General features: G+C 42.1%; 1 protein-coding gene across 1 annotated transcript in view; it reads right to left on the reverse strand.

Annotated features, from left to right (window-relative positions):
* LOC149873227 (zona pellucida glycoprotein D-like) overlaps window positions 1–16,520 on the reverse strand; it is a 38,026-nt gene that overhangs the window by 19,561 nt on the left and 1,945 nt on the right. The window contains exons 2-3 of the mRNA XM_090031467.1: window positions 4,807–4,895; window positions 2,531–2,635 (exon numbers count right to left, since the gene is read on the reverse strand). Coding sequence (XP_089887593.1) covers window positions 2,531–2,635; window positions 4,807–4,895 — 194 coding nt within the window. The remainder of the gene's footprint in view (window positions 1–2,530; window positions 2,636–4,806; window positions 4,896–16,520) is intronic.

The following is a 16,520-nucleotide window of genomic DNA, read 5'->3' on the forward strand; positions in this document are numbered from 1 at the left end:
CAAACTTTTACTGTAGAATAAGATTGCTTGGGGGTATTTCATACCCTCTCCAAACATAGCAAAACTCAAACTCTTAAGTTCCTCATTTTTAAGGAGTTCAGGCATATGTCCAGGCAACCATAAACTTCTTTTTCTGAAGCAATACCTCAGTATACCCATAATGCATATACCTGCTTTTGGACTGTACTGAACAGAGCAACCTGTGCCTGCTGTATAGTCAAACCCTTAGCCTATTCTACAAGAAGGCACTACATCTGCTAAATTTTACAATTCCTTTACCTGCTTTTATGGTCCCTTGACCTTACTCTCACAATGCCATATAACACTGTACTTTCACTTGTACAACTTTAAATTGACAGACAACACTTGTCTCCCACCTACCCTCTAACAATCTCCTATGCAAGGTCATTCCTGAACTCTGCTACTGAAAAAACTGCACAATGGAGCACTCAAATGAGGCTTATTATTGTTCTCTGTGTGCACATCATTATTATTTAGCTTTACATCCTGTAGCTCTTTGCTTTGATCACATACAAGGATCAAGGACATGGCTCACCACTGCCACAAAGGTCATATTTTCTCCTTGAAAGCCCTGACACCCCACAGCACTGCCAAGATACCCCAACTGTACCACTTAATGCAGCTGCACCCAGTACAGTGAATGCTGGATAGCTAATTCTCACTGGCAGCTGCCAACTCTGGGTATGCAGTAATGGATCTATATGACTTAGAAAAAAGGCTATGGTAGTACATAGAGAATTCCTTTTGTCACAAATTATTTTAAATTGTAAGCTTTCAGCAGTTTGGACTGTGTCCTTACAGATGTTTATACCATGCCTAGCACACAGAGCCTCTGTATAGATCCTATTATAATGTTTACTTACTGTTACTGTTCCTTTAAATACAGAAATTGATCATGATATTAGCAGCTATAAAATCCTACATGCAGTTTATTCTTGGGTTTGCTCTTCAGGCAAAGGAATCAGCCTCTCTCTACCCCATAGGCCTGATAAAAGTGTCAGCTGAAAAGTTTAAGCTATTTCTTTCTTTCATTCTCAATCTCCTTCAAAATGAAGCCAAGACTTTTACGGACTAACAATCTTCCTTCTTGTGTGCTGTGGATAACTGCATTATGCATAGGGGGTCATGGCATCTGATCTTATCTTCTGCCACATTAATGAAGGTTTCTTCTTTGTCTATGCTGTAGAATCCACACATCTGTAGCTAAAGAATCTTCAAAATGCTCACAAACTATTTTCTAAATGTACTGTATATCCTACTTTTATGCATATTGGATAAGTGCATAATTTACTTTGTATAAGACAACACCAGTCCTAACTTGCCTATTGCTTACATTTTAACACCAGCTTATCTACATATCAGGTAACAGCAAGAAACCTCTTAAGTGCCTAGCTTCTTTCCACCCTGTAATAGGACTGAAAGAGACAGATGTACAGATAGATAATGGCTATATTTGTGCTTAGATGTACGATAAATTATGTTCAATGAGGTGAAGCATCAGCTGTGTATTAAGACATGGTCATGAGGATGCCTGAAGATAACTAAGGCCCTGGTGGCTTGTATTCTAGAGGTAAATGAATGGGTGCAGGGGTGAGGCCAATAGTGCAATCAGAAACTAGCCAGTAAGGATAGTTGTTAAGATAGCACAGATGTTTGATTTCTAGCAAACTTCCTATCAGAATAAAATATTTTAGTCATTTGTTTCCCTATAACTTTGAATTCAAAATAGTTCTGGTCTTATTTTAAATATTTTGCAGTGAACACACATACATTTGCCCTCTTGTTTACAATACTTTGCTAACTGTAATACATATTTAAAATGACAATAGTACTTAATGGTCAAATGAATGCAATTGGAGGAAGTTGGTTCCTGGTGAGATTCTCTCTCAGATTGCCCCTACTGCTAATCCTTTGTATCTAAAGAGTTGTATGGACTATTCATGGCAGCATTTGGCTTTTTTATAGCTATGGAATATTATCATCTTTTGCCTGTATGCAGAGAGAGAGAGAGAGAGAGAGAGAGAGAGAGAGAGAGTGCGCGCATGAAGAGAGACAGTGAGTGACCAAGGGAGAGCAAGGTTTTGCATTTGTCTGTAACAAAGCGAGTTTATACAAAGCCTGTATTATTAGTGTTTTAATAACTGACAGAGAAGATCTTATAGGAAATGTATACTTTAACACAATAGACATGAGTCCTTGCTTCCACTGTCAGTGTATTTCATGCACTGAGATATTTTACTACTACTAATAACAATAATAATTCAGACATGTAAAATTTATATTAACTCAATATTAGTATAAGAACTCTTGGGTCTTCCTTAATGTCTAGGATAACAATAAATTAATACTTAGCAATAAAACACATGCAGAAAATAAAAGGCTGTTTGATTCAATGTTATATGTATATGTATTTGTTATTCTGTGGTTCTAGTTGATTATAACTGTAGCACACAAATTAAACTATATAAGATGACTTCTTCACAACAGCAGCATCTTGTGCATACATTACCATTTGAGTTCCACAGTCTGTGAAATTGTTTTTAATGCTGAACACATAAAGGTTTGCTGTCTCAGTACCGTGACATGCAGGGTCATTGAGGTGTAAATCAGAGATCTGAAATGAAATGACCATTTATTCTTTTTATTGTTTATTACATCTTTAGCAAAAGCCTATTTCATGTTTAGATCACCGCTACTTAAATCTACACAACACTGCAGGTCTCAAGACATAATATTTCACCTTCACCAGGAAAAAGTATATTAACTACATACTGCAACAGAAAGTTAGCAGTGACCAATCAGAATGTGTCAACCCTCCTCCTTGATTCTTTTCTCACTTAATTTTTTTCACAGAGTGTAATCAAGCTGTAAAATACCCTGGGGTCAAATTCTGGTCCTGAGGGCCCATGGACCATAAGGAAAAGGAGGCATGCATAATGCTTCCAAGGTTCTGGGGAAAGGAGCAATAAATAGCTGCACTATTATACCTATATAAAAGGTGGATAAACCGCTTCCCCAAATTGCTTTGCTGGAACAGGGCCAAGACTGCACATATCTGAGTAGATAGCACTGACATAATTCAGACACTAATACTGTGTGCAACTCTTTCCTACAGAATTGTACTGAGGAACGGTGGCAGATAAGTGTCATGTAATCTTTCCTCTAATTCTTTACTGCTGTAGAAGGCGGATGTAATTATAGCCTGCAAGTTCAGATGATCCCTTTTTGTTTTAAACATGCCGTCAAGCACTGCTTTCTAATTTACTGCATTCACTCGAATCCAAGAAGAGTGTTTCCCCCACATTCAACCTAGGGAAAAAGAAGGCTTTTCTTGAATTTGAGCATGGTCAGTGTAGGCAGCTGCTGTGGGTCCTGCTAGTAGCTGATAAAGCAGGCTGTCACCTATGAAAGCTTATGCCTCTCTGAATTAGGTAGTCTCTAAGGATGCCTATACATGACCGCAAGTCTGCTGAAGTGTGGTAATTACTGCGCTCCAGCCAGTCTCTGCATCTTGTGTATCAGCATCCCCACACTTCAAAATGGCAGCAGGGGCGCTTTATTTAAAGCTCCTAAAGCCTCCACCAGCATTTTGAAGTGTAGAGATACTAATACATGAGACACTCTGGGTGCTTTAATTACAGCGACTCCAAAAACCCGCCCACCCCCTTCTCCCAAAGCACATGTATGCCCTAAGGTGTCACCCGGCCCTGTCTTCTGTCTGATTTCAGATTAATGTGGCTAAGTATCTCTGTTAGTGTCAATAGAAAATCACACTCCAAGACTGCAAACTATTGAAACCAAAGAAGAGCAGTATCCCCTCTTAATAAGGGAAACAGTAAAAACAAATCCTGCTAACTCCTCATGAAGAACCAGAAACCAAATGGAAAAAAATAATATTGATTATTCTTTCTGGAAGAAGTCATGCAACATTCTTGCATGTCTGTTTCAGGCTGGACATAAGGAAGAATTTCTTTACTGTCCGAGCCCCCAAGGTCTGGAACAGTCTGCCAGCGGAGGTGGTTCAAGCACCTACATTGAACACCTTCAAGCGTAAATTGGATGCTTATCTTGCTGGGATCCTATGACTCCAGGTGACTTCCTGCCCTTCGGGCAGGGGGCTGGACTCAATCTCCCGAGGTCCCTTCCAGCCCTGATGTTTATGAAATCTATGAAACATCATGCAACATCCTCCTGTTCCACTTGCTGTAGCTATGCTCATTGATACCAGGTAAGAATCTGCTCTCATTATGCTTTACAAAGTCAAACAAAACTTAAAAATGGAGGTTTAATATCTGAATTAATATTAGTGAGCAGGTGACCACCGGTTTATAAATTGGGTCTTGGCACTTCACCCAGTTCCTTGGCTGGTGTAATCTCCCTTTTGGGACATTACAACTCAGTATCTGGGTAACTTAAGCATGAACAGTATTAAAAGAAGCCGAGAAGGTAAATGTTTATGTTTAATTTGTAACTGAAAGTGAGACATATGACTTCAAGTACCAATGCAAGTGTAGTGTGAATAATAGTTTACAGGGCCAAATATAATTGACTTCACAGAAGCTCCCATTGACTTCAGCAAGAGCCATGATAGTATAGCTGGCTCATCACTTGTTGTCTATTAAAATCTAGGAGCTTGCACTGTATCACAACTGTATGAAATGCAGGTATAGATAACACTTGCTGAGAGAAAATGATGCTACATTCAAGAAAAAATAAAATTTCCATATTTGAAGACACTCTTTTAAACAAAGCATCTGAGCAGTTTGATGTACAAGTGGAACTTACAAGGATCGGAGGGTTCTTGCTTAGGAAAAAATCACTTGGAATCTCCACCTCAATCTGGTCTTTAGTACAGGTGATGGTTTCATTGATTTCTGTATAAACATTAAAATTAAAGTTTTATACCTCGAGTCTCAGTACATTCCAGTCTATATTTAACAAAAAATATTCTACCTAAAAGTGAACAAGAAGGATTTCTTGGTTTAAATACTGAAACTTCATTCATGTATATACATATACACATATATACTACATTTATGTGAATCCAAGACAAGGTTTCTCCCCCCCCTGTTCAGAATGAGGAAGAAAGTGCTTTGTCTTGGATTTGAGGGGAAGAGGGTGCAGGCAGCTGCTGCAACTTGGACACTGGCCCCAGAATCTGGGTTAGGGCCAGAATCAGAGCCACAGCAGCTGCTTCTGCATGCCCTCTAGTTTCTACCTGCTCTGCCTGCCCCCGCAGCTTCTGCCCCTTCCCTCTTTCTTACCATCAGGTACAGCTCTTGCTCCGGCTCCATTCCCTCCCAAGGCATAGATCCCATGGAAGCTCCATCCCCTGCTTGGCTAATGAATAGCAGGACAGCTCCAGTCCCTAGACTCACTGTGTGGATGGGCAGGGACCATGCTACCATGTAACCTGTGTTACAGAGGGAATGGAGCCAGAGCTGCATCTGACAGTAGGGGGAGCAGAGGCTGCAGGGCAGGTACCAGAGGCACAGGTGATGGGATCACTGCAAGGGGAAGATGGGGGAGGGGGAGTAGAGGGGGAGGGGGTTGACCTGACCACCCCAGCCATCAGCCCCCCTGCAGCTGCCCCTGCTGTAGCAGTAGGGGGGAAGGGGAAAGCAAACTTACAACGACCCTCTGATAATTAGATGCTATACCTGGAAAATGATAACAAATGTATACATTTTTCATATGTAGAATTTAATTACTGGGGAGAGATCGTCAAAGCTATCTTGGATTTGGGTAAATATGGTACATACATATATACATATCTCCCTATACATAATATAACAAAAATTAAGAAAAGGGCAGGTACACCTGAGAACCAAAACAGAATTTGTACCCCCACAAGAAATGCTGACATTTGTTTTTATGCTGAGTTTGAAATACCAATCTTTTTTGGGGGACTGGGAGGTTTTGAAGACAAAAAACGTTGAGAAGATGATAAAACTAAACATTCTAAATCAAAACTTTTGGTTTCCAGCGAGTTGGACGTTAAACTTCAACTGCCCAAGTTATCCAGTGTCTCTCAGATGCTGTAGTTCTGGCATTTCATGGCCCCCTGTTCCTCTCACTGGAGCAGGCTCCTAAGCTGGACTTTATCCCATATGAGGAGGCACTGCAGTCATTTGACTTTGACAATGCCCAGTGCAGCTGGATCAAAGGAGACAGTGCATTTTGAGAGATGTAGCCCAGCCTAAGAACCCAAGGGTACATACGGACAGAGAGGTGGGGAGTGCAGTGCTGTGACTGCACTCCCTTCCACAGAATAGCACAAACTCTTCAAAAGAAATACCAGTGACTCCACTTCCCTGGAACCTAAATGCCTGGGTCCACTGAGGAGTCTGGGTAGCAGGAACTGAGCTCAGACTAAAACAGTAGGGGGTGGACAGGAAGATGGGGAGGCTGAGCTACAGCCCCTAGCCCTGTGGGTGACATCCAGTGGGGATTGGAGGGAGAAGGTACAGAAAGTGCAACCTGCCTACCATTGCTGATGTGGAAACTAGAAGTTCAGGGCCATGGGGAAGTGGAGCTGTAGGCATGTCTTTCATGCCATGGTGTGACCACCATGCAGCACCTAGTGAAGCAGTTCAAGCTGGAGACATCTGGGACACAGAACAAGGTAGGGTAGGGGAGTGGGAGACAGGGGGTGGGATTATTGTAGCACTTGCCACAGCTGCCACCACCTCCCCCCAACTTTCAAAATCCTAGATCTGCCTGTGAAAGAACTTTACCTTCAGGCTAGAATGGAGACATGCAGCACACAAACTACAAGGCAAGCTGATGTGAAACTTTCTTTTTTTATTCAGTTTAACAAGCTGTAACAATCTGATTAGTGTTGAAATGATCCAAAAATAAAATATTTAATTACCATTATTCACAACATAAATGGAAAAATGCCAGCAAGACTGAAACTTTTCCTCTGAAACATTTTCAATTTGCTGTAATTGTATTTGTCATTGGAAAATTACTTTGACACAAAGTTCCTGGTCAGTTCTAGGAACCAAAGTTATTTCTCTGTTTACAAATTATCTCCCTCCATTCCTGTCCTTTGTATTCAAATCACTCTCTCCATTTTATACACTGCCCTGTGCATGTCCTTCCACAGCATTTATAAAGTGAGCTTGGGCTCATGAAAGCTTATGCTATATAAGCCTGATTTAGTTAGTTTATAAAGGTGCACATGTATCCTGCCTCTCCAACTTACATAGTCATGTCTAGGGACTTCAGGAGACTCAGACTGGTGTACGGTTTTACATGCCATATGGTAGAAGGCACTGTAGGACGAGCTGAACTTTAAATTATTAGTTTTAGTCTTAATATTAAAAAAAAAATTCTCTCTTTGGGCTTTACTCTTGCTCTTATCTAAAGTGCATGTTTCCCTCACATATTCTACATTGTTCCATAGACAGTCAATGAAGAATATGGATTTGAGATCTGAGTCAGATACAAAACTTTTATCTTTTGTGTTAGTGTATTGTTCATTCCTTCTAGGAAAATAATTTTCTCTTTGTAAAAACACTTGTATAGTATCCATTCTGTTGTGCCTTTATGCCAATCTAAGTATTATTTGGGGAAAACTTTACACTTTAAATTATTAATACAAGAGATAGTAATGCCCCAGTGAATCAAAGTTTACATTAGAATCTTTAATCCAGTCTTTTTTTTTTTGAGTGAATCATCCCATCTCCATCATAGTTTATTCATTAAACCTAATTTAGCAATTGACTAATTCACAGACAGAAACAATAAAGAAAGTAGTAATTATGTCTTTATCATCTAAAGGTTCTTAATGATCTTTGGAATAATAAACCAGCACAACTCCTTTCTCTATAGTATTAACATGTGTACAGTAAATCTTACCTACATTCTACCAAACACCTTTGATGTTAAAGTGTTATTATTTTTCTTTAAACATAACCAGTATTTTTAAAAAGGAAGAATTAATTCTGTCATCTTGAGAATCTTCCATTGAACACTTCATTCTAGGGGAAACTTTCAAAACATGTCCTCACCCAACATGCACACATACCAATTATTTCTTAATAAATAATATTTTAAAATAAGGAATCCAAACCTGAAGTCCTTACTTAGAAAAAACTGCTGTTTGCCTGAGCAAGGACAAAGTAAAACCTGGTTTAAAATTAGCACCATGGTTTGGGACCAATCTTAAATATTTCCAGTGTCCTTCACATATCAGTGCAGCAATAAGGCACATCAAGGTTTGTACTGTCTAGACTATTGGGGCCAGTTTTGAGTGTAATATGGAACAAAGAAGCCAAAGACAGAATAACTTCAATCACTTGAGATACAGGAAAAGGGTAAGAAAAATCCATTAACTGTAAAACAAGATGATTATTCTTAGATTCATTAGCTCTTCTCAAAGTACAGACTGTCAGGAACTGGATACTGGGTGAGTCTACACGACATACTTACTGTGCATGGGCCTAATAACACTGTGCAGTAGCATGTAATGGCAAAAATCATGCTAACAGCCTACTGCACAGTGTTATTAGGCTAATGCACAGTGTCACTAAATGTGTGCCAGTGCTAGTGTGCAGTAACTGTAGGTACTGTGCATTTAGTTTAGTGCTTTATTAAGGAAGTACTAAACTCACAGTATCTGAGGTGAATTAATGAATGTGTACATGCACACACTGGTTCACAATGGGTGATGACAGACATGCCGCTCCCACTAACTTGTGGCACTTTGCAAGAAACACCATGAGTTACAGCAATCCTCTGGACCCAACAGATGTTTGCTGTTGGGTCCCGGGGCTTGGGCAATTGAGCTGCAGTTTGGAGCACCTGCAAGTCTGAAACTGCTCTTCCCTAGCCCCATCCTTTCCCGCTTTCAGCCCCAGTGCTATCTTCAGGATGGGAGTGGGGAAAACTCAGTTCAGGATTTACCTAACCTTTGCTGGAGATTTGGGTGGGTGGACTGTAGCCCCCCACCTCCAGTCCACCCACCCCACCTTCCAGAGAAGGCTGGGTAAACCCCAGACTGAGCTGCCTGCTCTCCCATCCTGAAGATAGTGCTGGGAGCAGGGCTGGGCTGTGTAAACCAAGCCCTGCTCCCAGTGTGTGCTGACAGGTGTTAATGAAGGTGCTCCACTGTGGAGTGCCTTCATTTGAACACTTATGTAATGAGGGTTCAAATTGTCATGGGATTGTACCCTTTTCAAGCACTCTGCAGCTGTTCACTTTGGTAAGAGCACAGCTCTGGAGCGCTTCAGAGGTCTGATTGCACAACAAAATGACACTTGTGTCAGTACCCAATGATCCTGAATGCTTAATCATGCTGTCTCAATCTGTGAGAAATTTGCATTGTACCATTTACGGCTCATTCTATGTATGAGACATTTTGAGAGAAGCCTACAGGGCCAACATCATTCTAACAGAATCAAGAACAATGAAGAGCAGCTTTCATAGTTTCATAGTAGTTTGGGGTCAGAAGGGATGTGAACAGATCTAGTCTGACCCCCCGCCACTGGTAGGAGTACATGCTGGGATCACATAACCCCAGCCAGGTGTTTGTCCAACCTCTTCTTGAATTTACCCAAGGTAGGAGCGAGGACCGCTTCCCTAGGAAGTTGGTTCCAGATCCTAGCCACCCTAACGGTGAAATAGTGCCTCCTAATCTCTAATCTGAACATATTCTCCAACAGCTTCTGCCCATTGTTCATCACCCCAGGTGCTGCTGGGGGGAATAGGGCCCTTCCTATTTGCTGCTGATCTCCCCTAATGAGTTTGTAGGCAGCCACCAAATCCCCCTTCAGCCTCCGCTTCCTGAGGCTGAACAGGTTCAGGTCCCTCAGCCTCTCCTCATACGGCCTGCCCTGTGCCTTCCAACCAAGCAGGTGGCCCTCCTCTGAATCCTCTCAAGGCAGGCCACATCCTTCTTAAAGTGCAGTGCCCAGAACTGGACACAATATTCCAATTGTGCCCTGACCAATGTCACATAGAGGGGGAGTATAACCTTTCTGGGATGGCGTGAGATGCATCTTTGGATGCACGACAAGGTGTAGTTGGCTTTGCTGTCTGCAGTTTGGCATTGGCGGCTCATGTTCATCTTGGAGTCAATAATGACTCCAAGATCCTGTTCTTTCTCTGTGTTCACAAGGGGGAAGCTCCCCAGCTTGTATGTATGCTGTGAATTCCTTCTCCCCAGGTGCAGCATTTATTTACATTGAACCCCATCCTCTTCCCATCCGCTCACTTCTGTAGTCTAATTGCAGCCTCTCTCTCCCTTCGAGTGTGCCTACCTCACCCCACAACTTGGTGTCATCGGCAAATTTGGACAACTTGTTTTCCACCCCCTTGTCCAAGTCGCTGATGAAGATGTTGAACAGTGTAGGCCCCAGGACCCAGCCCTGGGGGACCCCACTATTCACATCCCAAGTCGAGTACAACCCGTCCACCAACACTCTCTGGGTGCGCCCCATCAGCCAATTTTTGACCCATCCAACTGTGTAGGCATCAATGCCACAGTCACTCAACTTATTAATGAGAATAGGGTGAGAGACAGTGTCAAAGGTCTTCTTAAAGTCCAGAGAGACTATGTTCACGGCGACATCATCATCCAGGGATTTAGTTACCTGGTCATAAAAGGCCATCAGATTGGTCTGGCAGTACCTGCCTTTGATGAACCCATTTTGATTTCCCCTGGGCATGATCTCCCCTGCTGGCCCCACACAGATGTGATCCTTGATAATTTTTTCAAGGATTTTCCCCAAGACCGATGTGAGGCTTATGGGCCTATAGTTTCCTGGGTCTTCCTTTCTCCCTTTCTTATAAATGGGGACCACATTAGCTAGTTTCCAACCTCTGGGCACCTGGCCCATGGACCATGATCGCTTGTACAGCCGGGCTTTGGTTTCCATGACTCAGGTGCAGGAAGCTATCTATTCCAAAACAGGATCTAATTGAGGGGATAAATAGATGAAACAATTATACTAATTGAAAAAGTTTGGAGGAGGAGCAGAGACTTGCAATGGATCAGCCTGAAGTGTAACAATGCTCATGAGTGTTCACTCTATCCCACAGTAAGCAGAAGCCAAACTGGCAATTTAGCAGCTATTTCATTCTGATGAAAGCTGCCTTAGTTTAGCTTCATTTACAAAAAGACATAAGGAGACACGCAACATAGTTACAACAGTCAGTTGACATACTCACAAGCAGTACATTTCCCCTCTTCTCTCCCCTTTAAAGAATCCTGCTTTATCTTTCCATAGCTTGAAAGAGCTATGCACAAGTCTTTGGATTGGGTTAATGATGTAATAAAAGCTGTAGCTGACTTGCTTAGGTTTTTTCATGACTTAAGTATTTATTCTCAGTGATGATTCTTCTGGATTCACTCAGGTATCTTCATCATCACAACAATAGCCAGAGACTCCACACATTTTTTTTGTGTGCTTAACTTGTGTAGTTGGCTGTATTCTGGAGTACAGATTTGATAGGCAATGATGGCAGGCTTATTACAGATCCATTGTTCCCTCCTGTGTTTTGAACCCAAGGTAGTCTTTTGTCACAGAAACATCATCATTTTTGATGGGTCTGCCCAAGGACACAGCTAAAATGGGATACCTTTCAGAAAGTTATGAAGAAGTGTACTATCTTATCAAATGACCTATTTGCCCTGCTGGTATGAATATCCTTGTTCATGACTTTTGAAACATCAGCTCAAACTTTCTGTTCACAGCTTACTATTTTCCATGTGACAGAAGAAGGAAGATAGCTAAAGAGCTTGAGAGAGTCATTAAACCTACATTTCTTATATGGAAAAGACAGGAGTGAGCTGTGACCCCCAGGTTAAAAGCCACCCCCTTCCCCTCGCTAGAGCAGGAACCTACTATGCCTTTCCTTTTATTCAGTGTATGAAATCACTAGGCAGGTTATTAGGGAAATGCTAGTTAGGTAATCTATACCATATAGCTGGTACCTAGCTTTGTGCCCACTATTGCTGATCCCCCTGGCGTATTGAAAAGGTGGAATTACTACTCTTGGAATTTGGGGCTGTGATAAGTCCAGTTGCTAAGACTCAATTTCAGGTAAGATTGAGATAATTTTGATTGGACTGGAGGAAGTAAGAATTCTATTATTATCCTTCTGTGAGGAAGAGTGTATTTGTGAATCAGGATTACAGTACAGTATCCTTAGACTCCAGGCTGCAGCTGGAAACAGTTATGTCAAAATACATTTTTTGCACTGGGTAAGGTCAGAGAAACCTTGAATTCTAGATGCAGCCCTTGCAGTTGCTTATTCAAGCCCTTCTTACCTGAAAGCTTGAAGGGAAGCAGCAAATACCAAGTTTTTTTAAATGCTACAGAAAGGCTTCTAGCTCTAATCTAATGCGTTTCCAGTTGAGTCACTACTCCTACCAACTTGGCCACTCCCTGTCAGCTCCAGCGAGTTAATTCTATCTCTGAGGAAACATTACTTTCTGCTGCCTGCAAAGCCTGGCACAACAAGCCATGAACACTTTTGTCAGATTGGAGAATGACTCCCTCCAGTTTTATGACCAGTTAGTTCAACTGAACAGCTCATGAAGGCCCTTATGTTCTAATTGTGTTCCAAAATGTCACAGTGGTTCCTAGTTTAAATGTTTCATTCTGGTATGGGTCATTAGCTGTGGGTGGCAGGAAAAGACAAGTCAATTTCCTGCTTTTCACAGACAATTGGTATTTATAAGGGGTCTCATTTCTGTAGACATAATGTATCCAAATTACCAATCTTGTTTCCAACAACCTTGAGGTTCAGGCAGGGGAAGGATAAAAAGATTCAGAAGGCAACTCCCCTTACCAAACAAATCTCTTCCTTTCTCCATTTTCTTAGCATTTCAGTCACTATTCATTTGGGACAATGGCCTAGTGCCAGTTACAGAAGCCAAGTGACCAAGCCAGGAATGCAAATGGTTTAGCATTATGTAAGGCTGGGATTATTTAAAGTGCCTAGGGGATAGGTGCTCAATTCCCACTGAAATCTCAGATAAAGCTAAGGGATAAGTAGAAACATTAACAAATGTGAAAGGAAAAAGCTGACTTCATGTAAACTCCATTCATTTCCTTAATGCTCTGCAGTTCTGTAGGCAGATGTGATATCTTTTATTAGACCAACAGAGTCGTTGGAAAAAAGTTCTTAGCAAGCTTTCGGATACAGTCACCCTTCTTCAGGCATAGGGAACAGTGGCTTACCAATGGGGGGGGAGGGGGGTTCCATGCTTGTTGATCGGCCACCAAGGTCTCCCTTCCCCCACTCAGTGATCAGCCACTGGGGGCTCTGCAAATGCAAGAATTGGCCCCTGGATTCTGGAAGCCCATGGTACACCACTGATAGGGAGTCTCTGCTGTTCTGAGAGACTCCCTGTGCCTGAAGAAGGGTGACTGTGCCCGAAAGCTTGCTAAGAATTTTCTTCCAACTACTCAGTTGGTCTAATAAAAGATATCACATCTAGGCCTAGAACCTTGCCTGCCTATGTCCTTCAACCAACAGGGCTACAACCAAAAACCCTGCAGTTCTGTAGCAGATGCTAGTTGAGGACTGAAAATACTTGGAACTGAGCTGCAGAGTATTCCTGACAGATAATCAGTTAGGGTCCCTTTCTTTTCTCACTTAAGCACAGCGTAAATCCAGAGAGAATTAAATCCAGTGTAAATCCTGAGCAGGAGAGTTACATCTTACAAGAAAATCATAATATTTGTAAATCTTTAATGTTGAAAAGCACATCACCACAGTGTTAGGGATTATTGGACCAAATGCTGATGCCCTCACACATGCAAAGCTCTCTGATGTCCATATCGGCCTGGTGATCTAGATAAAGCAAGCTGTGTACTGCTCTAGGAAGAAGAAACAAGAGCCAAGGTTCAGTCCTGTCTACCGTGGAATAGCTACAGGGAAATGTCTTAATTCTCAATTGACTATGAAGTAACTGACAAAAAAAAAGTATCCCAGTCTTTTCACTTCTCCAAAACTTTTCACTTCTCTTTGATCTCATGCTTAGACCATCACTTCTGCTTAGTTTCCACCCTCCCCACAACCTTGAGACAGAAGTTCATTTTTTCCTGTGAATCTCTCACAACCCTTGCCCTATTAATATATGACATTTCTAATTCAGATTATTCCAAGCTGGCTGCTAACTGGCTCCAGTGGCATCACAACCTCAACCCAGCGGCAGCCTGTTTTGAGGTAAAGCGCCTTGCCCATGAAGTAGAGGAGACAGCACAGAAGCAAAAGGAGAGGAATCCAAGCTTACAGCCTACTCCCTACTCTCTCCTGCAGAAAGAGCTGCAACATCTGCAGGTTGATCTGTGGCTCAAGGATTGGACCCTTAAGTCACCAAGACGCATCAATGTATCTTAGCAGAGAATCATCCTTGAATTGAGGGATTCCTAACAGACAGCTTTTCAAGCTAAAAGCAAGCGTATTTAAATAGGTTCTTCCTGGGCACAAGTGTAGTGAATAGATTCTTCATTTATAAGACACCAATTAAGCTTTTAAATTCTGTTTAAATCCTGTCCTTCTTGCAAGTGACATACCGTTAGACCCAACATCTATTTCAAGGGCCTGCATTATGAACTTCCTTTCAGATTTTCTTGTAATAAGGGCAGGCATAGAATCTTCTGTTTTCACACAAGGTCCTCCTCAAGTATTAAACACCTTTATCAGCAGGTTGGATTTTTACCATATTAAATGTCAATACACACAGATGCACATACGCCTCATTTTCCAGTACTAGTTACAATGCCTCCTCTCCCTATACCCCTTCTGTACCCCCAAACACATACTTACTAGGGTGCCAAAATAGCTACCTATGCCTTTGCTCGCTGCAAACATAGAACTGTTGTTCTTTATTTGGATTGGTACTTCCTATTCCTCCTCCTGTTAAAAGAACAAGTCCTTTTTTGCTTATCTATGTGGATTTAGTAAAAGCACCAGCATCTACAGACTATCTGGCCATGGTGACAAATCTGGTTCTGGTTTCACCAAGTCCTGAATAAAAGTGAATACTGCCAAAGAAAAACAACGACAGGCAATTACAGTAGGTACTTATTATACCAATTGGGCACCACATAATTGCATGTAGGCTCATACCCCCTTCTCTTGGCATACACATCCAGAGTAACTCCACTACAGTCAGTATCAATTTTAAATTATTTTGAAACTAGAACCTAGCTTATTGATGTCAGTGGAGTTATCTCCTCCTTCCATGCAGCAAGTTTATGTGAGATCAGAATTGGTTTAGTTTCTCTTGTGACTCCTGCTGTTGTTTCCTTTGTCTGGGGGGGCGCGGAATATAGGAAAGAGCCTGCCTAGGGACAGTTTGTCAGCAAGGCAACCAGCAAGAAGTTTATTTATAACAGGGATGATGCACAACAGGCACCATGTGTGCAAACACATGCTGAATGGGCTCCAGACCAATTGTGCTAACAGTCTCACAATAGATACTGCAGATGCAAGTTTGGTTGCTGTTGCCTAAGTATGAAGGGGTTGGCACAACCTAGTGAACAGGATAAAGTCAGGAAGCCTGGCTTGTACTCTCAGCTATTAGGGGTGTGCGAAATGGGCTGTATTCAATCCAGATTCGTCCCAAATCAGGGACAGTGATTCGATTTGTTGATTCAATTCACTGTCCTGATTCGATTCGGCCGAATCTGAATCTGAAGATTCAATGCTGATTCGGAGAATCAGTGATTCAGCCACAGACACAACTTTAAGTGTTTTTTCTACATACCTCAAGGTACCAGGTGTGGCTCATGCACGCTGCAATGCTGGGGTGGATGGAGTGTTCCACAGGAGTATGGGCCCCCCCACACTGTGTGCTCAGCAGTGAACCTAGAAGTGGACTGGAAGTATTTCCAGTCCACTTCTGGGTCCACCACTGAGCACACAGGGGGACCCCCCCCCCCCCAACCAGCGATTGGCCATGGGGGGACCCTGGGTGCCCCCCCAGACCCAGGAGGAACCAGTCGCTGAGCTGGGGTGGGGGCATGCACACACTGGTGGACCCTGAAGTACTTCTGGTACACTTCTGGGTCAGCTGCCAAGCACGCTAGAGACCCACCCCACACTCAGATTGCTCTCTCTCACTATAGGATTGATTCAAATGCCACTTAACGCTATAGAAACTTTCTTGGTTGTCCACTGATTTCTGCAGGATCAGCACAGTAGGGTCTTGATTTCTGTTGGGACTTCCAGGTGCCACACTTTTAAACACGAGATAATAATAATAGTTAAAAATTCCTTATAGTATCTTTCCTCCCATTTTTTCTTTCAGAAAGTTGCTTTTTCAAACATTTTGGCTATCAGTTTTTTCCACTGTGAAACTAGCATTCCTTGGCTCTAAATAACTGGTTTACAGCTACTTTGAAAACCTCATGTTTAGACTGAAGCATAGATAAGAGGTTTACTTCTTCAAACACAATTTCACTAATATTTATTCTTTTTACATATAGGGACAGATTGAGAGATAAAGCTACAGTGGCACGATGATAGGAATA

This window comes from Crocodylus siamensis, chromosome 1 (assembly GCF_052110815.1).
Source record: "Crocodylus siamensis isolate JL-2025a chromosome 1, ASM5211081v1, whole genome shotgun sequence".
NCBI classification, from domain to species: domain Eukaryota; kingdom Metazoa; phylum Chordata; order Crocodylia; family Crocodylidae; genus Crocodylus; species Crocodylus siamensis.